The 25,345-nt window shown below is 42.2% G+C and overlaps 1 protein-coding gene across 3 annotated transcripts in view; it reads left to right on the top strand.

The window, feature by feature from the left end:
- pola1 (polymerase (DNA directed), alpha 1) overlaps nucleotides 1–23,032 on the top strand; it is a 144,758-nt gene extending 121,726 nt beyond the window's left edge. For all 3 annotated transcript variants that reach the window (XM_035415335.1, XM_035415336.1, XM_035415334.1), the window contains 2 exons: nucleotides 4,378–4,474; nucleotides 21,975–23,032. In XM_035415335.1, the coding sequence (XP_035271226.1) occupies nucleotides 4,378–4,474; nucleotides 21,975–22,111 (234 nt within the window). In that variant the 3' untranslated portion in view covers nucleotides 22,112–23,032. The remainder of the gene's footprint in view (nucleotides 1–4,377; nucleotides 4,475–21,974) is intronic.
- Nucleotides 23,033–25,345: the final 2,313 nt, after the last annotated feature.

The following is a 25,345-nucleotide window of genomic DNA, read 5'->3' as shown; positions in this document are numbered from 1 at the left end:
ATCTAGTTGCCTAACATAACGGATGACCGAGTGTAGCACAGTGGGTAAGGGACTGGGCTTGTAACCGAAAGGTCGCAGGTTCGATTCCCGGGTAGGACACTGCCGTTGTACCCTTGAGCAAGGTACTTAACCGAAATTGCTTCAGTATATATCCAGCTGTATAAATGGATACAATGTAAATGCTATGTAAAAGTTGTGTAAGTCGCTCTGGATAAGAGCGTCTGCTAAATGCCTGTAATGTAATGTAAATGGCTAGCTGAAGGTAAGTTACTTACAGGTCCAACAGAAAACAGGCCAATCCCGTGTCGCTTTTCATCCCCTTGACGAACTTCAGCTGACACCACCAAGGAAAAGTAATTCCAAGCTTGGCTGTAGTTATTGAACTGTCAGCTTGTCTTTTTGCTTTGCTGTATCTAGGCTTCTTAGCATCTGCCATTGCGGCAGCTAACAAGCAACAAGCACTTCTGGAATCTGATCTCCAACCACTGGCTGTGTAGCCCACCCCTCCCCACACTGAAAAGAGTGCCACGACCAGAAATGTTCCAAACACATTTTAGAATAACAAACAGGTAAGAGGTGCAGGAATTTGGTGAGACTAAGTCAAGTCAAGTTTATTGATCACATAAGCATTAGCATGGCAGTGAGATTCTTTGTTCCTGTCTGTTACTCTCTCATCCTATGCAATAAACAATCAGTCAATTGATGATAATATTAGTAGTAGTAATAATAACAATAGCAATAAAATCGTAGAATAAAATATAAAAAAGAATATACATATATTACATACGCATACATATATATACATACATACATGCATATACACATATGCATATACATACATATACACACCCAATATACACACATGTATGTAAGCGCGTTCACAATAAATAAGATTAAAAGAGTCTCGTAAAGTGTGTGTATGTGCAGTAAAGTGCAGTGTAACTGAGGGGGAGGAAATTGGGGGAGGCAGGAGGCAGGGGGCATGAATGGATGGAAACAGGGGGGTCTAAGGGGACAGGGTCTGGTGTCGGTGGAGCTGAGCAGGTGTTGGGAGTCTCAGCTCAGCATCCGGATGGCCTGGGGTAGAAACTGTTCCTGAGGCGGTTAGTCTTATCACTGATACTGATATAGCCAGGCTTCCTCTTGGACTGCTTCCTAAAGGCCATGGCTCGGGTGGCTGGGATCAGCAATGATCTTATTGTCCTTGGATATACATCTCTTGGTGTATATGTCCTCCAAGTTAGGCAGCATGCCACCTGTAAGCCGTTGGGCTGACCGCACCACCCTCTGAAGCCGCCGCCGATCCTGTTCAGTGCTGTTGCCGTACCAGGTGGTGATGCAGTCAGTCATGATGCTTTCTATGGTGCACCTGTAAAAGTTTGTCAGGACAGGTGAGGACATGCAAAACTTCTTCAGCCTTCTTAGGTTGTAAAGGCGCTGCTGGGATTTTTTCACCAGCGTGTCCACATGCCAAGACCACTTAATGTCCTCCGAGATTTGGACTCCAAAGAACCTGAAGCTACTGACCCGCTCCACAGCCGCCCCATTGATGGTTATGGGTACATGCGTATCCCTCTTCCTGAAGTCCAGGATCAGCTCCTTGGTTTTCTGCACGTTAAGCTCCAGGTTGTTCCCCTGGCACCACGTTGAAAATGCCATCACCTCATCCATGTAGTCTGTGGTGTTGTTGTCGTTATCAGACCAATAACTGTTGTAAATGGTAAATGGTAAATGGACTGCATTTATATAGCGCTTTTATCCAAAGCGCTTTACAATTGATGCCTCTCATTCGCCAGAGCAGTTAGAGGTTAGGGGTTAGGTGTCTTGCTCAAGGACACTTCGACATGCCCAGGTCGGAGTTAGAACCGGCAACCCTCCGACTGCCAGACAATCGGTCTTACCTCCTGAGCTATATCATGTTGTGTCATTGGCGAACTTGATGATGGCATTGGAGCTGTCCCGGGCTGTGTAGTCGCTGGTATAGATGGAATAAAGACATGGATTGCCAGTGCGTCATAGATATGTCTGCATGGTTGCATGGTTATTTTATAATATTTTCAAGTAAAAAAATCCTGCCTAGTCTGCCTTTAAGAAAAGCGCATGGAGTGTTACTGAGCAGTTTACTGCTCAAATGGATGACCAGTAGCAAAACATGACATTTACTGCAAAATAAATTTGCCACAGCAACAACCAGTGAAAAACAGGTGTAAAAATTAATCGTATTAGGACAGTAAAAAAGGAGAAATAATCAATCAGAAATAATAAAAATAAAATATAATGGTAATAATAATAATAATTTGACAGTGTAATAAAATAAAAATGTAGTATGTTTTGTCATTGTGTTGGTGTGTTGCTGTCTCTCTCTTTCGCTCCATCCCTCCCTCCCTCACTCTGGTCTGGACTGCATTTTTTTACAAGCAGAGTGCTCCGCTCCTGCTGTAATCTCTGGTCCCGTCTTTGCTGCACGCTGCATTACAGAAATATATTTTCAGAGTGCAATTGACTGGCAAAGAGAAGTTTGCCTAGGCCACATCGCCTTTATTAAGGCCGCAAAGTGTTAGGGGGGTTGGGGGGGAGGATGGGGTGCCGGGTGGGGGGGGGGGGGGGGGGGGGAATGGGGGGTGGGGTGGGGTGCTCTCAGGAGAAGCAATTTCACAGCTGGTTTACTCCCGAGTCATTCAGGCCAAAAAAAAAAAAAAGGCGGCACAAATTTGTGGTGAAAAGTGAAATGGATGTCAGTCGCAGAACAAAGATGTGAGCTGAGTGCTGAACAGGCTTGATGGGGGCTGGGGGGGGGAGCAGGAGTCTAAATTGAATAACCGCCAGCGGTATGTGAGCCACACCCCTCCGAATGGCACCTGTCAGGGCAGGCACCACCGTTTGGAGAGATGAGCTCCGTTTCAGAGCCCCGCCCTGTTTTCATCCTTGTCCTGCTGCAGTGATGTAGAGTGAATGGGGCGGGGCTACTGAAACCCCCAATGCATCTATCTGTTCTCTCTTGTGGAACACCTGGTCTGATGGGAAGAACATGAGATACATGTGAGTGATCAGATGCACAATCAGACTGATTTGGCAAGAAATCGCTCATGCAGTTGAGCTAGCATGGGATATTAAATGTTATAAATTGATAGAGTTGATCAGCCTTGATACAGAACAGGTGATGTCACCATTACTGTGTGTGTGCGCGCACATGTGCTTGCACAAAATTAAGGTTGTGTGAGTGATTGTGGTCTGAGATATTGTGTGTGGCAGAGACTGCAGTATGTGTGACATTGTGTGCTGTGTGTTTGCATGTGTATGTGTGTGAGGTTGGGTTTGCATGTGTGAATGTGTGCACGCATGCATATATGATTGCATGCATGTCTGCGCGTCTGCTTGCCTTTTTGTGTGTTTGGTCATGTGTTGTGTATGATTATGTGCACGCATGTAACCAAGATTATTTTTGTGTATGGTATATGTGTGTAATTTTGGTGTGTGTATGCGTGTGCCTGACTGTGTGTTCGCATTCTGGTGCTGCTGGGCTGGGCTGGGCTGGCATTGGGTATTCTGGGTCCATCATGTGCGCATAGCTGAATCGACAGGCAGTAGTGTTGACCCAGTAGGGCATTATGGGTCAACAGCTGTCAGTGCTGATGGATGTACCGGGGGGTAATTAAAACCAATCGGTAAAAAAGATCCCCCATCTAATTCCCTCATCTGCTATTTATGCTAACATTGTATGGCTTCTATGGTGACACCGGGCGTCGGGGTCCCGATAATGGCAATTAACATAAAAGTATAATGACTAATCAAATTGACAGCAACTGTTGTTCATCAGCTCCACACACAATGCCTTATCAAAACAAACTATTATGAAGGAGGTAATTTCAGAGCTTCTTTTCTCTCATATCCCTCTTTTTCTGTCCCTCCCTCCCTCCCTCATTCGACCTGTGCTGTGCTGGCAGGCTGTGAGATTGGTACCAGTAATTACAGCTGAATGTACAAACTAAACAAACGCTTTCCTCTGGTTCCTCTCCTAGTTCCTTTTTTTCTTATTTTCTCCTCCCTTCCCAACTCTCAAATTGCTGTTCGCCTTGTCCCCCACTCTCTCACCCCCAATCCTCATTTAAGCTGGATGAGGACTAGGTCACAGATTGTGACTGAAGAGATTTTACAGTAGTTGTGGTTGTGGGTCCCTCTTACACTGTAGCTTTGAATGGAGGTGGGAGTGGGGATGTTTATAAGTAGAGGAGAGGCTGTGGACAAAGGGTCACTGTGTAGGTGAGATGTGATGTGCATCAGCAACAAGAAAACACTGGAAGTAGTTTGCAGTGTCTGTTTTGTCTGTGGTACTCTGAGAAAGGTGTTTACAGTGTTATGTCTTTGTTTTGTCTGCAGTACTCTGAGAAAGCACTGTACAACCAGCTGTCCTTCTACCGATTCATTTTTGACTGGGACTATGCCTACAACAAGGTGCTGACGCACCCCGAGAGAGGTAAGACTGCGTATGCATGCAGAAATATATGTACTGTGTCTGACATAACAGCATCCTAAGGCCTTGAGGAATGTTCACTAGTTTCAGGGACTTGCCCAACTTTAGGGTAACTAAGCAATAATTATTTTGAGAAGCAGAGTGCTCTCTCTCCCTCTCCTTCCCTCTCTCTGTCTGTCTGTCTGTGTCTGTCACCTTCTTTCTATTTAACTTTATTCAAAATAACCCTACAACAGTCTTCCACCATGCCAGCAAGCTACTCATTGTCATCAGTAAGAGGGGACCCTGTTGTGCTGTGTGTTCTGTAGATCACAGGTGAGTGTGTCTGAGGGGTTTGGGTGACATTAAGGTTCTAAATATTATCTGTTAGATTAGAAATGGGACCTGGAGTTTAACTGAACCCTCTCCTTTGGGGGAGGGGGGGTGGTTGCTATCAAATAGTCCAACTGGCAGCTGGTCAGTATTGGTGAGCTGAATAGTAGAGCGGCAGAAAGAGAAGATGGGTGCTTATGGCTGAGGTTCCCTGTGTGCCATTCAGTTGTTTCTATCTTCTTTTTTCAGCAGTTTTATTTGTGCTGTGAGGTAGGGTCCTCAGCCCCACCCCCACCCCCCCATTCCACATGGCAGAAACAAGGCGGCTCTGAACTAGCTGTGGTGTGGGGGGGGGAATGTCTGAAGGATGTTCTCCTTGTCGAGTCGACAGCCCTAATTTAGCCAGGCGGCGCAATCAGGAGCCAGTGCCGAATGCAAAAGCGGCCAATCAGTACACGGTGGCGGAGAGAGGGGCTGCCGGGCCGGAGGGGCCAGACGCGCTGTAATAACGCTGCCGTGTTGATTGAAAACAGTTTTTAGATTTTGGAAATGATAGGGGGAGTAATTGGTGAGAAGGAAAAAGGATAGTCCTTCATAAGTAATGGGAAATGGAGCATATATTTCGCCCGGACTGAAGGCCCCCCGTTATCGCCGCTCACCCGCCCGTCTCCTGGCCCTAGAATTTTCATCTTGGCCAAGGCCACAAGAGCCAGGGTCCTTGTTATCCGCTGTGCGGTTGTGATTGATGTCACTTGATTAAAAGCGCCTCTCACCAGTTTGTTTATATATATATATATATATATATATATGTGTGTGTGTATATATATATATATATATATATTTTTTTTATACTTGTTTGTGTGGGTACTTTTGAGGTTTTATGGTCAGAGACCAGGCCAAATCTTAAATGCCAGGTGTAATCAAAAGATGACCACTCAAAATTTGTGGTGGAGAGAGGCAGATCAAAGCAGATAGTAAGAGCATGTTTGCGTGTGCTCTGGGTTTATTTACTCCTTGGGCAGCGATGGGTTATTGTCGCTATGTGGCCGTGGCCAGCACAGCTCTGCGGTGGTCTGCTCTGATGCATCCTTCCTCGGTGCACTGGCTGAACGCTCCTTTCACAGTGTTTTGTGTCAGACACCATTGTTCCCGTCGTGCCACGTGGCCACTGCAGAGCGGCCCACTGTGAAGCTCACCCATACCTTTAACCTGGCTTTTCACTGAGTGCAATGTCATACTACTGGAAGTCAGTTGTTCTACCATTTTTGAGGAATTTGACAAATGCTCTTAGCCATAGTGACTTACAAGTTGCAATTTCGGTTTCCATGAAGGATTGCAAATATGGAGGATTCTGTGATTTTCTGTGACAACATATACACAGTGAGCTCTATAATGTTTGGGACAAGGACATATTTTTCTTTATTTGGCTCTGTACTCTACAATTTAGATTACTAATCAAGCAATTCACGTGTGGTTAAAGTGCACATGACTTTTATTTAAGGGTATTTTCATACACTTTTCACCGTTTCACAATGTAGAAATTACAATGGTTTTTATACATAATCCCCCGCATTTCAGGGCACTAAAATGTTTGGTATGTTACGTATGTTACGTAAATGAAAGTAGTCATGTTTAGTACTTTGTTGCGTATCCTTTGCATGCGATGATGGCTTGAAATATGTGACTCATAGACATCACCAGGTGCTTAGTCTGTAATGCAGACATCTTCAGTTCCTGCTTGTCTCCGGGGCTAGTTGCCTTAAGTTTTCTCTTGAGCATATGAAGCATATGTTTAATTAGATTCTGATAGGGTGAATGACTTGGTCAGTCAAGAATTTTCCAATTTTGGTTTTGAAAAACTTTTGTTGCTTTCGTTTGGGATCATTGTCTTACTGTAAGATGAAGTGCCGTCCAATGAGTTTGGGCGCATTTGCTTAATCTTGAGCTGGTATGATGCTTTTTGACATATCAGAATTAATTCTGCTGCTGCTATCAGCAGTTACATCATCAAGTGAGCCAGTACCTGTAGCAGCCATACATGCCCAAACCGTAATACCCCCCACCATGTTTCACCGCTGAGGGGGGGGGGGTGCTTTGCATGTTGGGCAGTTTCGTTTGGCCTCTACACTTTGCTCTTGCCTTCACTCTGATAAAAGTGAATGTTGGTCTTATCTGTTCACAAGACCTTTTTCCAGGACTTTTTCCATTAGCCTGTTAGTGAAATCTTCTGTGGACAGTAGTCGCTGACACATTCACGTCTTCCTCCTGAAGAATGTTTCTGATCTGTTGGACAGGTGTTTGGTGGTTTTCTACATTATAGTGAGAATTGTTCAGTCATTAACTGTATAGATCCTTCTTAACCTACCAGAACCTTTTGTGATTACTTAGTTCACCTGTGCGCTCTTTCTTCTTAGTGATGTTCAGGTGATTTTGGTAAGCCTAATGTTTGGCCTATGTCTCCGACTTTTTTTCCTTCTTATTTCTCAGCTTTAGAGTGGCTGCCTTGACTTTCATTGGCACAATTCTGGTCCTCATGTTGACAATTGCCAATAACTGATTCCAAAGGCAATCAAAAGCCTAGAACGTAGACTAGATAATGAAAGCTTTCTTGTACCTGCATTAAGGAAACAATTGAACACACTTGATTAATCAGAAACACCTGTCAATCCATGTGTCCCAAACATTATGATGCCCTAAAATGGGGGGGCTATGTATGAAAAGTGATTTCTACATGATGAAACCAAAATGTATAAAATCACACTTTAATAAAAGCTGAGAATCTGAATTTTATCCACATGTGCATTGTTTGGTTAGAAATCGAAAACTGAGTACAGAGCCAAATCAAGAAAAGAAGAAAAATAGAGTTTTGTCTTTGTCCCAAACGTTATGGAGCTCATTGTATATGAAATTGTAATTTTGCAGTCCAACACTGGAAGCAACTCATTCAAGATAAAATGCTTTGTACGTTTTGTAAGAAATAATAAGTATATGCCACTTGATCATTTATTTCAGCAATTTAGTGATGGAATAAATTTTGCAGTCAAACTTTTTATCTCAAAAAGTGTTTTACATGAATGCCATGTATTGATTTGGCTGGCATAAATAAAAATGATTTTACACTGTCTGACTATTTTCAATGATATTCATGTTCATTAATACTGAATTCATTAACCCCATAGCGCACATGCCAAATCTGGCCAATCCTTGCCCATTTAAGGGGTACCTTATTTAAAGCTTTATAAATCCAAATGTGAACACCAGAGAGACTTGAAAAATTGCTTAAGTGAAGCAAGACATTTTGTACCATTTACAATACTAACGCAGATTAGTTTATATTCATAATTTTGGAAGAAATAAAGTGCCACAAATGCAATCGTCTAGGCAAAAAATCTAAAATAAATGTGCTCTTTTTTATTTTGCAATAAAATACTGAGAGATTGCATATATACAGCAGGTTAAACTATACATGTCCTGGGTCAAAAACTCCTTCACCAGAAGTTCATAAAATCTAAGGGTGGATAAATGTCTAAATTATGCATATGCATTGCTGTAAATCACAACATGTTCATGTATTGCACCACAAATCGACTGTTTTGACTCAAGAAACTCACTGTTGCATCATTTTCAAGTGGGAATTACAAGCTTTCCATCAGTACAGTGGTGTAAAATATCTAGGCGTCCAGAAACATCCAAAATCTCTCCAAAAATGAATAAAATGCTTTTTGTCCATTAGAAAGCATATAAATGAGCCCCCTATGAAGGTTTAAGATGAAACATTGATATCAGATTAAAAAATAATGCAAGAACATTGTCACACAATGTAGTACAGTACCTAAATGTGTAATAATTAATTCTCGTATGTATTTCCGTACTCTACAGTATGTAATTTCTTCTTGTTTTCTATGTCAATTTTCAACCGTCCACCACGTTTTGGTAGTGTTCCAACTCTCAAGTTGTTGCATGCATCACAAAAACTACTGAGCTACCAAACGAACGCTTATATTACAGTGTGAAATATCCTCTTTATAAAAAACCACTAACCTGTTTAAAGGCACTCCATTTCAGAAATGACATATATAACCGATATAACGTATATAAAAAATATTTTGAGCAGTAATACTTTCATAGCGATGATTAAATCTTATCTGTGTTCAGTAGCTAGAGACAAAGACAGTAAATCAGTGGTGCAGTTCTCTCCGTTTCTGTCTGACTGCAGGAAACGATGTCAGCTAGGTCTATCAGCAAACATATGGCTTAGCTATGCTCAGAAGTCCTCAATAATAATATTTTCCAAGAAAAAATCGTTGATATTGTCCGGTGCTGTGTCTTTTACTGCTGCCACAGAGTGAATGCGTAAGTGAATGCGATGATGGGAAAACTGTCGGTTACACTGATCTATGAAATGCTATTCCAAAAGCAAAATTAGACGTTATATATCGTTAGAAAGCTTATACTGTCACCTACTGAATAAATTAATTGTCAATCAAGCTAGACTACTGAAAAACGGCGACAACGCCGTAAACAACACGTGTGGTATTACGCACAGCTATTTTGGAAGGTACCCAGGCGTCACAAATGTGCATTGGTTGGACTTGACGCCACGGCATCATCTTGAATTTGGTTTCCGCTCATTTAACAGAAAACGCCTTTGTCGATCGGGCTGATTTTTTGGTGGTGAATTGGACTTGACCACACGAAGGCTGGTTTCGATCGGTGACGCCACCGCTCATTCAATATGGCTGCCATGGCCGCCATCTTGAATTTGGTTTCCGCTCATTTAACAGAAAATGCCTTTGTTGATTGGGCTGATTTTTTGGTGGTGAATTGGACTTGACCACACGAAGGCTAGTTTTGATCGTTGACGCTACCACTCATTCAATATGGCCGCCACGGCTGCCATCTTGAATTTGGTATCTGTTCATTTAAAAGAAAACGCCTTTGTCGATCAGGCAGATTTTTTGGTGGTGAATTGGACTTGACCACACGAAGGCTGGTTTCGATTGGTGACGCCACCGTTCAATCCATTGTGGCTGCCTTCATGTAGTTGACCATGTACAGTCTGGGGCATAATGCATACTTTGCGGTTTCAAGTTCAGGTTGACGTTAGAAGATGTAAGTAGTCAATTGCCTCATGATTTATCAGTAAACAATGCACTATTTTTACAGCATATGTTTACTTTGTCATTTCGATGTCGAAATAAGATATTACACACAGTTGATGCGTCTCCAAGAGAGGAGACGATTCACCTCATATCAACTTCCGAGCCCCGTTTCCAATGTCAGTTTGAAGCTGGGCATCACCTCCCTCATGGTCGAGAATAACGGAGACCATATAAAGATGATATTACTCCTCCAAGGTGTTGCCCATGTAAAATACGGGGGCTGGCATTAGAGGGCCCGTGATCTGATTAAAATGCATTCGTCATGGTTTGAGTGTGGTGTTACAATTATTTTGGCGATTTGTAGTGCAAAAATTCAGTTTCTGTTTTCAACTCATACTTTGGTTACTGGAGCAATGCATGTTTGAGTTGAACAATCCAGGCATGCCGGCGTGCCAACCACTAGGGGGTGTGCGCTAAGTGGTTAAATATATTTAAAAAACATAATACTGAAGTTTCCTTCCAGAACCTTGGTCATTTGCAGGTGGTAGCTGCTTCGCTGGCTTTCCTTTTCTTTTTTTCCTTTTTGGCTACAAACCCAACAGTTGGTTCTCCAAAGCTTACTAGTATTTTTTGGTTTGCACTGAACTTGGTAGAATTTTTTTTTCTTTGGATCCCTGTGAGCCTCCAAAGGAATAGAGCTTGGGTGCTCAGACACAGCACAGAGTTTCTGCCTTATCTTTGCAGATTGAATGAATGAGGGATACATTTGGCATTGCTTACGGTGATCAGTAGAAAAAGACCGTTTTCTGCCTTTGGTGAAAAACCAGGTTTTGTTTTGGCCCACATGAAGTCACCTGACCACCAGTGTGACCCGTCTACCTTCAACCTCGCAAAATTTGGCTCTTCATCACTAGATGAGGTTAATTTGAACGGAAATGTTGTTAAGCAGAGTCGACTCCTTTGCGGCTCTCCACACATGGTAGGGCTTCTGCCATTACGTGAAATCACAGTTGCTCTGACACCTTACTCAATGCAGTCTATGCCAGTTCTATATTAGAAATAATTGACTGGGTCAAACAGTACATTACTTTCCCCAGATTCATCACATGTGCAGTATTTGCTCTTTTGTTTGTGTCTTCATGCCAGGATTAGCAGTCATGCAGTCATAGGACGTCCTGTCCTAATCCGGTGCACCTCCTTCCCCCCGCCCCCAACAAACATGCACGTTTATGCCCCACCGCACTGTGTACCCTGTCATTTACCCGGGCTGAACGCTGTAATACCAAACATTACTGCATTAGACGTGAGGCAGGACCAAGCCCCACACCAGGGCCCTGCTCCTCACTTCCATGTTTTTGGTCCTCAAATTACAGTGCGTGGCCACGCTGTCTCTGGGCTGCTGGGGGTTTACTTAACCTCCAACCACTCCTCCACACGCACACGCAAGCCCACTTACTTCCCTTTTCCCCTTGCTTCGCACCGCTCTTTGTAGCTTCACAGTGCTCACCATTGGCTTCTCTGCACTGCTCCACTTTTACACGACTAAGGATGGCTCTTCGTCATTGCACATTTTCACCAGTTGCTACTCAGCACTGCATGTTCCTGAATGCTTTTCAGCACTGCCTCTTCCTGAATGCTCCTCACTGAATACTGCTCAGTATTGTTCCTCACTGAGTGCTGTGCTGACTAATACTGCACCTCACTGTATACTGCTCAATATTGCTCCTCACTGAGTGCTTCTACTGCTCCTCACTGACTGCTGTTCATTTGACTGCTGCTGAATACTGCTCCTCATTGACTACTGTTCATTTGACTGCTGCCGAATACTTCTCATTTCCGACAACTTTCTTATACTGCTCCTCACTGGCTACTGCTCAATACTGCTTATTTTGGACTTATGTCTAATATTGCTCCTCACTGACTATTGTTTAATACTACTTATTTCTGATTGCTGCCTAATACTCCTCCTTACTGACTGCTGCTCAACACTGCCACTCTGACCACTCCACAGTAGTCTGCAGATAATTTTTTGTTAGAAATAATTGTCTTGGTCAAACGGTACATTTCCTTATCCAGACTCATTACACACATAATTCATTGTTTTAATTATTATATATCTTTATATGCGTGCACTAAAATGCATGTGTGTGTGTTTCTCTGTATGTGTGTGTGTCTTTGCTTTTTGGTCTGTGCCTGCAAGAGAAAGGGACTGTAGATTGTATCTGTGTATCAGCAGCAGGTATTCAGTTGGGTTTGCACTTCACTGTAAAGCATTTTTATTGTTATTAATGAGTAGAATTCAGGGAATTATAGTGTTGGTGTAAGTAACGGTGCTGAAGTGTTTATGTTGGGGCTATGTCCGATCCATTTTAGCACTGTGTTAGTATCGGCTAGATGTGTGTGTTGGGTCTCAGTTTTAGGTTTGTGTTGGGTCCCTGTTTTAGGGTGTTTTGAGACTGGAGTTGTTTATCATTTTGAGGACTGCGTTGGGTCTCTTATGTGTTCTGTGTTAGAGATGCAGTTGGTTTCTGTTTAAACCCTTACATTTTCCTCATCCCTCCATTTTATTTTTGTTCCTCAGATCTCAACGTTCTTTCTTCGTCCCTCTCTTGCTGTCTCTATTCCATCTCTGTATCTTTTTCCTGCACACTGCCTCAAGCTCTGTCCATCACTCTATCCCCTGTTCTGCAGCGTGATCCATTTTTTTACTCACTGTCGCCACGGCGATGGCCCTGCACCACAGCGGCTGGTGCCTTTGTCCCGCTCTCCCCCAACGTCCGTCTTGGAGCGGCTTACATCCACAAGTTTAAAGAACAGGAATGCACACAAACGACGAGTGTCACACAGAGGGAGCAGTGACAAAGAGAGAGAGAGGGAGAGAGAGAGCACGAGCAAGAGATGGACTCCAGGCCAAACTTTGATTCTACCCCTATAATTCCCCTGAATCCCCCACCCTATCCCCCCCTTTGAGGCGTTTAGTGTCGTATCTGGCAGGTTTTTCTGTCTGTCTCTGATGAGCGAGGAATTGCTTTTAAAGTGGGCATTATGCCAGCCTGGCGGCACAATAGAAAGCCAATCTTCCCCCCCATTCTGCCTCTGATGCTGTTATTGTGCCGTTTTAGATAACTGCAGCCCAGAGCAGCGCGCCTAGACGGGCCGCCAGAGGACGTCTTTTGGGGGGGGTGCGGGAGAGAGGGCAAAGGTTAGGGAGTGTTTGATTTTGTGTGCATAGTGGGGGAGGGGGGTGTAGGTGTGTGAACAATGTGAGTTAAGTTAAAGAAGAAAAAAACCTAAAATAAATGTGACCAGTGGTTGGCAAGTTAAGTCCATAGGAGCGTTAAAGAGGCCAGCCTGCTCGGAGGTCAGTGGGCCACATTGACCAGCTCTGGCCAGCAGGGGCGCTGTGGAGCAGGAAAGAGTGTGCTGGGATGGACGCCTTGTGTCCCTCCCACCTTGCCCCAGTGAAATTACCAGTGTCTTGGTGCCACTGCTTCGTCCATTTACAGTATTTTTCCTCTCAATTATTTGATTCTGCCACTCGCAGCCCGAGGGGCATTCTGATGAAAATTGCATCTTTTCAGCCGTGATAACACCTCTTTGCGAAGAAATCTGCAGGCTTCACAGGGTTAAAACTGCCTTTCTCTCCCCTTATCTCTCTCTGCCTCTTATTTTTCCCTCCGTCTCATTTCCTGCATCTCTCCCCCTCAAATCTGGAATTCAGTAACAATACTTAGCATCTCTTTAATCCCCATTTTGTGTGTGCATGTACGCATGTGTGCACGTATTTGATATTTTAAAATATATTTGTTCAAAATTTTTCTCGTTGTTCACTGTATGAGCGTAACAAACGTGTGTTGCAGAACCTGCACGCGCACACACATACACACACACACACACACAAGACCCATGCATGCTTTTTCACTCCTGAATTATTTGTAAGGCCTTTGAGTTGGCTTATGTCTCAGCAGAATACCCCACACACTCACATTCAAATAATAGCACGCACCGTCTCGTAAGGGAATCTGGTGTCTGCACATCAGCGCATGTACACCTGTGTAATGGGGAAGACAAAGTGATTTATATGCAGGGGACAGAGCTGCAAGCTGATCTCCATATGGACCTCTATCCCCTCTGCCTGATTGCCCAGCTACCCAGTTAAATGTGGAAGCAATTTCAAACTCAGCATGTGATTTTCCATCATAAAACATTTTTTTCCCCTAAATTAAATATACAATATCAATGACTTCCAAATCAGTTTGAACTCTGATTTCATTCTCCTTATGAAGAGCAATTCATTTCCCCTTTTCTGTTCCCTCTCTCTCTACCTCCCACTCCCCGTCTCTCTCTCTCTCTCTCTCTCTCTCTCTCTCTGAGTGTGGGCAGTATGATTATGTGCACACTGTAATGTAATTTTGCTGCATTGATAAAATAAAAATGGTCCTTTATCCGTTTTCTGATAATTCAGGCAGGCTTCGCTGTCACCTCTTCACGATGGAGGGCCCCCCCCACACACCCCACCCACAGCCCTGAGCTGGTGGAAATCCGCTGGTACAATTGTCAAATCAATTATTCATTCTCTGCAATTATACTCGCACAAAGAACATTTCTCTACTCAGAGTGATGATTAAATTAACAGCTATTCCAGCTGCCTGATAACATCTAATAGAATATTCATAAGCCACAAAACTGAATGTATTATCTCTGTTAACTGCATCAGGCTCACTTAATTACACGCTTGTTATTGTATTTACACCTTGTTAGAGCACAGAGAGCCTGAGATACTCCCTCGACCTGCCTCATCCTCGGCTGTCACAAGCCAGCTTAGTGCGCGTGTGTGTGTGTGTGTGTGTGTGTGTGTGCCTGTGTGCGCGCGCACGTGTCTGTGTACGAGCGTGTGCATTCGTGTGTGTGTGCATCTCTGTTCTTTCCCTTTCTTTTTATGTCTCTCTCTCCCTCGCTCCTTCCTTTCTATTTCTCTCTCATGCTCCCTCGCTTTAAGAAACGCTATTTATTTTGAATACGTCTCCCTGCTGTGTGCGGGAGATTTGGCGCAGGAGAGAGGAGATGCCTCTGACGAGCTCCTTGGCTGTTAAGTTCTTTTTTTTCCCCCATCCACTCCACACACCGCTAAAAAAGGGAGAGAAAAGAATTATTTTATTCTGTCTTTCAGAAATGATGACATGATTGCTTTTGGTGGATCATTCACCATCCTCCTTCTTTCCTGCCCTATACTGTCTATCTCTCCCTCTCCCATTCTCTTTTCTCTCCCCTCTCCCTTTCTCTCCCCGCTGAAGTAAACATTTTGCAGTGATGGGTTTGTCGAGCTGTTGGTCAGGGCCGGGGCTGGACTGCACTGCGCACTTTCTGCTAGAGTTTGAATATTTAACCCCTGTCCTCCTACGCTGCCAGCATTACTGTATTTATACAACACAGCCAGGAAAGAGAGGGCAAACCATGAGAAGAGAGGCAAGGCAGGGAGCAGAGAGGATGAAGAATTTTAGGGCGAGGGAAAGGATGCAGGGAGTTTTCTGGGGGGTTTTAATTCGGTCCAGTAGCTGAACAAGATGCGTCGTTTCATTCTAGCACCACCTGTCTGCTAGGAGGAGGTATCACATCCTCAACCATTGTTGCCGCCCTCTATCGCACGGAAACAGTCATGTTTGGTGATGTCATTTCCTGTGTGGGCACTCTGTGGGCACCTGGCCCGAGAAGCGTCAGTCGACACTGACCCCATCCCCCTCCCGCAGGGCTCGGAGCAGGTGGTCTGGTCCAATCACTCCGGAGCACTGGGGGGTGCGGTTTTGAAATGGTCAGTACTGGACCACAGCTGCAAATCGCGGGGTGACCAATGGGTTCCCTGAGAGTGAACCTCCTGCAGGGTCTGCCTGACCCCATGCCTGACTCTTTCACACAGTCCCACATTACTGTTCATTAAATTTGCCAGATAGGCTTTGGCTAACTTGCTGTTCAGTCCTTCTTACCTCTCTCCTCCACTCTCCACTCTCTTACCCTCCCTTTCTCTTCTCTCGTTCCCCTACCTCCCTTTCCCTTCATTTTCTCTCCCTCTGTCCCTCCATTTCTCCCCCTCCTTCCCTGTCATTTCAATTTCAGTTTAAATACATTATATCATGACACATTTTAAAGTACATATTGCCAAAATGTGTTGATTGTGTAGCAGTATAAAGAAAATAATGATAAGCATAATGCTTCCGAAAGTTCCTACAACTGCTACTTAAATATTAATATTGGCAGTGCAGGGTCGTCACCTGTCTCTCTGGCTGTAGCTAATAGTTGAATATTTCGTGGAGATTCAGGTAAGGATGACAAGCTTAGGCGCTTGAATTTTGGGGGAAAATGTTCTTGAATTTCTTTATATATGTATCATGTGAGGTAGCTGTAGTGTCAATCTGCTTTTGGTTGAAGTGTGGATTCAGGCTCTCCTCTCTCTCCCTCACTTTGTCCATCCATCCATCCATCCATCCATCCATCCACTTTCACACATGCACCTCAACCCGTAAAATGTTCCAGTAATTTTCCGTGTCGGCGTCGTGTGAGAACACAGCCGGAGTCAATTTTCCATGCAGGACATTCCTCCAGTTTGCTGGGTCAGGACCTAGTGAGATTTACCGAAATCTTCTGCCAGGCTGTAGTGTGAACAAGCAATACCTAAGCAACATTCCCGAATAAAGTGGGAAAAAGGTTACAGTGTTTTTAAGTAAGACCTTTTGTTTCTGGCACAATTTCTTAATAAATTACTGAAACTGCCCTTTTAACAATTCTTGCACAAATATGAGACAATGCACGTTGGAGCTGCACTGAGTGATTTTATGAGGGAAATTTGAACCTTTATTTTGGGAATGGAATAAACAGTGTCGCTGTCCTTGCTTGACATGTCTTTGTTTATTGTAAGAACACCATTACAAAATTGCTTGTGTGCTGCACAGTACTTCTCCCTTGTGAATGTGTCAGACTCCGAATGTAGCAAGCTGGCTAGTGTCCTCATATCAATGGCAGATAAAGCTAGTTATTTAACTTGCCTAACATAATTTTTAATTTCTTTTTTTTCATGATTTTACTGAAAACAACTCTATGTATTGATTTTTAGCTGATAAACCGTGCTTCCATTGTTTATCCGTTAACTATTTAGGATCATTTAACTGAGCTAAAATGGTTAAAGATGTTACCATTTTCAATGTAACATCTGTGTTGTGTTGGTAGGATTTACCTTGTAGCTGAAACTATTATTCTGTTAAATATCTGGCCGTTTTAAAGATGAACAAACGTAACATTAATATTTGTCCTCCATTACTTTGTTGGGCAGACTAATCTTGCCTAATCTTTCCTAAAATACGTGAACAGACTCAACACAGAATTTTTCCATATAGGAAACCGATATACGGGGAAAACCACTATATAACCCTCTCTCTCTCTCTCTCTCTCTCTCTCTCTCTCTCTCTCTCTCTCTCACACACACTCACACACACTCACACACACTCACTCACACACACACACACACACACACACACACACACACACACACACACACACACACACACACACACACACACACAATGCATACACACACAGGATCAGGATCACTTGGTTGTCTGTCCTCCTGCTGCTGCAGTATAAGTCCTCTGCACTCTCAGACCTGGTGGGAAAAGTCAATATCCCATCTGTTGAGTGGGTAAACATATTGAGGGCCCTGTGCTCACTTACTCTGTCCCTCTGCTGCTAATGCCTCCGCCTACAAGGAGGTGCTGTGTGTGCTCCTGTGTGCTTGCAGTAACTGAGCTGAGTTACCCTGGGTTTAAATTGGTTTTTGGTTTTCATTAAATCACACTGGTTTGGAGCCATCACTTAAATCCCCCTCTTTCATGTTACACATGTACCTCCTGTGGCACTTTCATGTTACATGTACCATCCAGCACTTATATTGTACGTAGTATCATTATCTTGATGTTGTAGCTTGTCATGCCTCCTAGTTTGACTTAGCATAGGTTAGGTCATAATATTCACTGTGTGAACTGGACTTTGTGTTCATGGCTATGAATAACTATTACATAATGAGTATTGTACCTTATTGGACCTGTGGTACAAAACCAAATTATACTCTTAAATGATGGTAAAATCAAGAAAGAAAAACAACGAATTAAAAAAGAGGCAGGGGGTCATGTTCCCCCCCCTCCCATACAGTACAACCATAGGTACCGACCGACCGGCCAAATGAACAGGATATGTACCCAGAAGTAGTATAAACAACTGCAAGGTCCTTATACAGTGCACAGATTCTGTTTAATATTTTCACTGACTCAAAAGAGCAAATGATAAATGGAAAGGTGTCTCCACTCATTAAAAACCCAGAGATAAACTACTGGTCAAAAGTTTTAGAACTTTCCAGTTTTTTTTTTTTTTTTAAATTTACACAGTTGTCTCAATGTACTCTGGAATTAAAGCATAGGACAAATAAACAATTGGAGATATAAAAAAAAGAAATCATGGAATCATTCTGTTTAACATCATTTATTCTAATTTTTTGACTCAAAGTAGCCACCTTTTGCAGATATAACAGCTGAACACACTCGTGGCATTCGTTCTACAATGGAAATCAAATATTGTTCGAAAAGATCTTCCCAACACTGTTGCAGAAGTTCCCACAAATGCGTTGTACTTTTAGGTTGCTTTGCTTTCACTCCTTTGTCCAGTTCAACCCAAACCAGCTCGATGGGATTTAAAGTAATAATCTCGAAGATTTTCATTAAAATAAATGTCTGTTAAGTCACTATCGCCAAATTAGGTAAAACAATGGTGATTAAGCGTATTAGAATTTATGATTAAAGAACTGGGTGTCTGTGGCGACATTCCCGGGGAAAAATCACAAGCGGCGCATAGTTAGTGACGCGTTTTCCATCACCCATCAGTGATTGGTCCGCCAGAGAGGGTAGGCGGAGCTAACGCAACAGGCTCGCTCTTCAACTCACTTGTGTGTGAGCGGCGTACTGTTTTCCGGCGTCTGCCAGCGTTACAATAACAGAGAAGGGGTGGTTATGGAACCCTAAAAAGTTTTTGTGTAACATGAGAGGTCATATTATTTGTTGATGTAGATTTCGTATCACATTTGATGATAATGTAACGTTACTAAATTACATAGCTATTTGCACAGCTAACGCTAGCTACCGGACCATGTCAAGAAAGGCAACATTAGTTTAGACAACGTTGCGCACAGTATCCATCTCTCATATCAGGTAACGTTGCGTTAGCTAGCTAGCTAATGTAAATAAGACAATCTAATGTCAGCTAACGCTACTGACTGGTACCGACCTCGAAAACCGTGTCTCAAATGCAGTGCTACCTTGTGCAGCGTTGCAGTGTAGCTAACTAAAGGTCAGTTCAGATCAATGATTCGCAAAGAGACTGGATGGAACTTGCAAAATTCCAAGACGTCTGATTGTAAAAGTTCTAAAACTGCACTTGGCGATTTGACAAGGTGGGATTTTTGAGACCCCAGGCAACGGCTTCAGACGCTCTGCAAATATAACCAGTTCACACTGCTGCAATTTTCTCTGCAACATTCTGAAACTGTTTCGTCTCGTTGCAAATCATTGATCTGAACTGGCCTTAATGTTACCGTTATTTACATTGCCATCAAGTTCATAATGATCGGAATAAAGCCGAGGTATATGTGGAGCAGAGCCGGGTCTGATTTCTGTGTAAAGATGTCGAGCCGGAGAAAACGAAATAAAAGAATACGGCAGTATGGATTAGCATTGTTATTATTTTATTACGCTTCCTCATATGTTCCTTCAGCCTTGATGCCCTTTTTTGATGAAATCTCCTTTGTTTTTGTTCTATTCTTGTTCTGATTGCTGATTTAACACCAGCTCAGCTTTATCCTCGAACAGTTTAGCTAGCAAAACCAGAAACACCAAGGGTAACATTTTGCAAGGCGGTTGTTTCAAAAATATCATGCAACAATCATTCACGAAAAAGACTGTTTATTGTGCACAAGATAAATAATTGCACGAACCACAGCGAATCCCGCGAATTCTTCTCTGCAGTGTAAAGACGTTCATACCAGGCAAAAGGTGGATAAAGAACAGTTGTGGAAATTGATCATCACTAATTCTACCCAGGTCTGCTACAGCATTTTAACCCGGCTCAGCAGTGTAAAGACAGCTTAAGTTAGCCTAATGTTAGACAATGAATGAGTATGTACGTAACGTTACTTTTATAACAACCATTTTTTCGTTCAGTAAATAGTAGGCTAAGTGTTATAGTTGCCAACAGGTGCCAACTGACTGACGTCACACAGGGGACACTGGTTGGATCCGGTTGGATCTATGGGAAGTGAGGTCCAAAAACACACCTGCAATTACCGCTTCTCGCCATTGGTACTGCCAAAGAGAATGAAACAGAAATCTTCAAGATTGTACCTTTAAGTCTGGAGACTGTACTGGCCATTCCATGATTTGAAGCCTACCATCTTGTTCTTTTTTTATGAGATAGTTCTGACATAGCCTGGAGGTATGTTCTGGGTCATTATCTTGCTGTAGGATGAACCCCTGACCAACTAGGCATTGACCAGAGGGTATTGGATGGTGCTGCAAAATGCTGTGGTAACCCTTTTGGTTCAGGGTGCCAGTCACTGTGCAAGTCGCCAACTCTGAATCCAGCAAAAGAGCCCCAGACCATCATGCTTCCTCCTCCATGTTTGACAGTTGGTGTCACACACTGAAAAACCATCTTTTCACTTACTTGACGGGCTACAAAAACCCTGTGTGATGAACCGAAGATTTCAAATTTTGATTCATCGGTCCATACGGTCTTCAGTAGTCCACTGCCGGTGCTTCATGGCCCAAGAAAGCCTCTTTTTCTTATTTAGCCATTTTAGCAATGGCTTTCGTACTGCCACTCCACCTGTCAGACCTGCAGCTCGAAGACTTCTCTTCTTGTTGAAACTGAGACTTGCTTACTTCGACCACTGTTAAGCTGTGCTTGAAGCTGTTGTCCTGTGAACCGCCTATCACGCAAGCTGTTGGCTCTCAGAAACTTGTTTTCTGATTCTGTTGTGGGTTTGGGTCTGTCGGACCTCTTCCTGTCAGAGTTTCATCCAGGTTCCAAGTGCATTTCGATGGTGTAGGAAACCGTACTCACTGACACCTTGGCTTTCTTTGCAATTTCTCTAAAGGAAATACCTACACTTTTAAGGGTTATAATGGTCTGTCTGTTTTCCTTTGTTAATTACCTTTATCTCGCCATTATGATAGCAATATAATACTTCCTGCAGTGCAATATTGTCAAAATCATGCTTCAGAGGGTGTAGTAATACAGTCTGTTCCAACACTGATTTTATACAGAAAAGAGGGTTTGTAAGTGACCAACAAAAGTTGGGACACCTGTTGGAATTGGTTGCATCAGCTGTCAAGGCTTAATTTACTTCCATTGCTGCAGAAAAGCTGTAGGTTGTTAACCCATTACTTGTTCCCTGAAAAAGGCCTTTTTTTTATAACTCTGAAATTGACATTATTTTTCAGTTTTTGGTAACCTAAACTTTTTTTTAACCTCTGGCAGTTTACCACTTACCTTTGTACCATTTCAGGTCATTCACTGGACTGAACTGCTTAAATTTCAATAAAACTGGAAAAATGGGGGTGTTCTAAAACTGTTGATCGGTAGTGTACATTTCTCTTTGAAAAACTTCATGTTGGGTCCATCAACGAAGAAGAAAAGTAGTAAAGATGGATGTATTTATTAACAGTGCTAGGAGCAATTTTATGTTGAGCTGGATAGTCAAAGCACCTGTGGACCACTGTTCCCTTTAAGTGCTTCCTCAGTGTGATGTCTTAGGACATCACTAGCTTTCTTTGGATTTGTTGGATTTGCTATAGGCAGGTTATTATTGTGCTGTGTTTTATGCTTTCAGAAAACCAACAAGCTTTCCAGTGAAGGATTCAAATGCAATTTGTAATTTGACTTAACTTTCATTCTGACTAATTTTAGAGTTCTGAATGCCCCCCATTCTTGAATTTGTAGTAAATGAATCTCTCTCTCTCTTTCTCTCTCTCTCTCTCCCTCCCTCCCTCCAACAGGTCAAATTAAAGGTTTCAAAGCGGAGAAAGATGTCTACCGCAAGCTGAAGGACATTGCTGAGCGCATACTGGCCACCAGCGGCTACTCCGAGGTCAATCTCAGCAAGTTGTTCCAGGTCTTCACCTCACTGAAGTAGTTGTGCTACCTTGCCATCGCCTGCCATTCCTTAGGAGTGGAGTGTCATTATCCGCCTTTGACCACAGTATCAGCATTAAAACTCAGCTTAAAATCAGAGTGGGGGTGGGGCTAAACAATGTTTTCCTTTTAAAAAAATTATTTTATTAGAGTTCCTTGTCTAAATCCCAAAGTTCCGTCCTGCTATTCCACACACACACACTCCCCTACCACATGGTTTAATCAAAGATTGCAACATAGGACGTGGTTAAGTACCTGTCAGGCTGCAGTCACCCATCCATTCTGATTCCTGTCTTTCTTAATAGATGCTAAATCTGTTGTAAAATGGCTCCATGATGTGGGAGGAGCTAAACCGTTGTAAGCTGAGCAAACGGGAAGCAGTCTCAAACCCCCAGCCACTTGTACACACAAACTGCCCATAGTGTTTCTGGTGGGGGGGTTCACTTTGAAGCATGCTGGGTGAGGGGGCAGAGATTAGGGTAAATGACACAGAGCTGTAGGTGAATTGAGACTGATGGGCTCCGCACTCCATAATGTCTTCTGTTAGCTGCACTATAACCTCAACAAGACCGCAATTAACTAACCATGTGAAATGGCAACCACCATTCAGACATGGGTTTAGAGTGGGGGCTAACATGGGGGAAGTCATCACAAGAATTTGGTGTGGCTTCTGTTGGTTGTTGTTTTTTTTGTTTTTTTTCCAGAGGGGATCCCTCATTTTTTAAATGGACGATTAATCTCCACTTCTTGTGAAAATTGAGTTAAGTAGTATCTGCATATGGCTTTGCTTTTATCTGTTCCACGAGGACCAACAACATTGATTTATCTGTAGTCTTTAAGAATTGTGCTTTTATGTTTGCATTTTGATCAAATTTGTAAAGCACTTGATACTGAATTTGAAATAAAGTCTTGAATGACAGGCCTTCCTTGTGGTATTTTTTACGTTACACTTGATTCACTCATTAGCTCCGCTAGATAATGTCTTACTCTTTGAGATCATGTAGTAGAAATAAAATAAGAAAATATAATTCATTTAACTTACTGAGAATATATAATAAGAAATAATGAGGCTGTGTCAATATGCTAATGCGTTATTGCGAGCAAGTGTGTCATCTAGTCACGTGTCAGAGCGCATTGTAGTTATTTTCACCACCAAATTCTTATGGACAGGGAAGCTCGCTAGATAAAGTCTTATTCTTTGAGCTCATGTAGTAGGAATAAAATAAGAAAATATAATTAATTTACTGAGAATAGATACTAAGAAATAATAATAACAAATTAATAACAATAATAATAATATTTATAAAAATACATGTTTGAAACTGGAAAACTGATTTTTTTAAATTAATTTTTTATAGATGGCTGGAAAAGAAAGGAGTAAAAGCAAGTTGTGGAGTTATTTTGATTTCACACACTTAAAGATGGTGTTAATATATATATATATATATATTTAATTTAATATCATCTTTTACATTTTTTTATCTAAAAAGTTCTTTGTGTGTTTATTTTTATTTGTTTGCTTGTAAGTTAAATGTTCTTAAATATAGAAACTAATAAAATATAAGTTTTTCAAATTGATTTGAAAATGTTGCACTTTTTGACAAAATATTGGTAAAAACATCGGTAATCAGTGGGCTAGGACTCTCCAAAATCGGGATCGGCATCGGATTCAAAAATATGGCATCGGTCGAGCTCTAGTATTTTTTGCAATATGTGATATGTGGATATTGAATGTGTATTATGAGCTATTAAGAAATAAGACAAGACCATTTTTAAATGGATAACTAATGCACTTTAAGGTGTAGGGCGTTTTACACCATAAGCTGAATTTATTCTGTCACTAAGCAACCAGAGTTCTATTTCTGAACTTTAGCATTTACATACAAATCTTATTTTGCCCTTTGTTTTTTTTTTTTTTTGTTTTTTTAATAATGGCTATTTTCTTCTCCTTACACCAGTAAGCCACACAGCCCAGTCTGAAGAACTGGACATTGAGTCGAGGAAGATGAATTGGGTGCTCGAGTTCATTTTTTATTACGGTTGACTGCTTAGTGTTTTGACATCAAGGATGTTCATGTTTGTGGAAGACACAGTGAAATTACAATTATGTATCGATAGTCTGTTTAGTGGTGTCATGAATGTTGCCACTGTCAGGAAGTCATCCAATATGATCATTTTCCTACATTTCTCTTAGAATTAACAAATTTTTTTTTGCTACATTAGTTACATGATTACAAGTTGGAAATTGACTTAAAGTTACAATCTCGAAGATTTCCGTTTTGTTCTCTTTGGCGGTACCAATGGCGAGAAGCAATAATTGCAGGTGTGTTTTTGGACCTCACTTCCCATAGATCCAACCGGATCCAACCAGTGTTGCCTGTGTGACGTGACACTTACTATTTACTGAATAAAAAATGGTTGTTATAAAAGTAACGTTATGTACATACTCATTCATTGTCTAACATTAGGCTAACTTAAGCTGTCTTTACACTGCCGAGCCGGGTTAAAATGATGTAGGAAACCTGGGGTAGATTTAGTGATGATCAGTTTCCACAAACGTTCTTTATCCACCTTTTGCCTGGTATGAATGTCTTTACACTGCAGAGAAGAATTCGCGGGATTCGCTGTGGCTCGTGCAGTTATGTATCTCGTGCACAATAAACAGTCTTTTTCGTGAATGATTGTTGTGTGATATTTTTGAAACTGCCTCGCAAAATGTTACCCCTGGTGTTTCTGGTTTTGCTAGCTAAACTGTTTGCTGAGCTGGGTGTTAAATCAGCAATCAGAACAAGAATAGAACAAAAACAAAGGAGATTTCATCAAAAAAGGGCATCAAGGCTGAAGCCAGGAACATATGAGGAAGCGTAATAAAATAATAACAACGCTAATCTATACTGCCGTATTCTTTTATTTAGTTTTCTCCGGCTTGACATCTTTACACAGAAATCAGACCCGGCTCTTCTCCCCCCCCTTTTCTCTGTTATTGTAAAGCTAGCAGACACCGGAAAATACAGTACACCGCTCACACACAAGTGAGTTGAAGAGCGAGCCTGTTGCGTTAGCTCCGCCTATCCTCTCTAGCGGACCAACCACTCATGGGTGATGGAAAACGCATCACTAACTATGCAACGCTTGTGGTTTTTTCCCGGGAATGTCGCCACAGACAACCAGTTCTTTAATCATAAATTATTATAATAATAATAATATAAATTAATATAACAATAGGCTCAATCAC

The sequence above is a fragment of the Anguilla anguilla genome, chromosome 4 (genome assembly GCF_013347855.1).
Source record: "Anguilla anguilla isolate fAngAng1 chromosome 4, fAngAng1.pri, whole genome shotgun sequence".
Lineage (NCBI taxonomy): Eukaryota > Metazoa > Chordata > Actinopteri > Anguilliformes > Anguillidae > Anguilla > Anguilla anguilla.
Note: the sequence above shows the minus strand (reverse complement) of the source record. Positions and strands in the feature narration are given on the sequence as shown.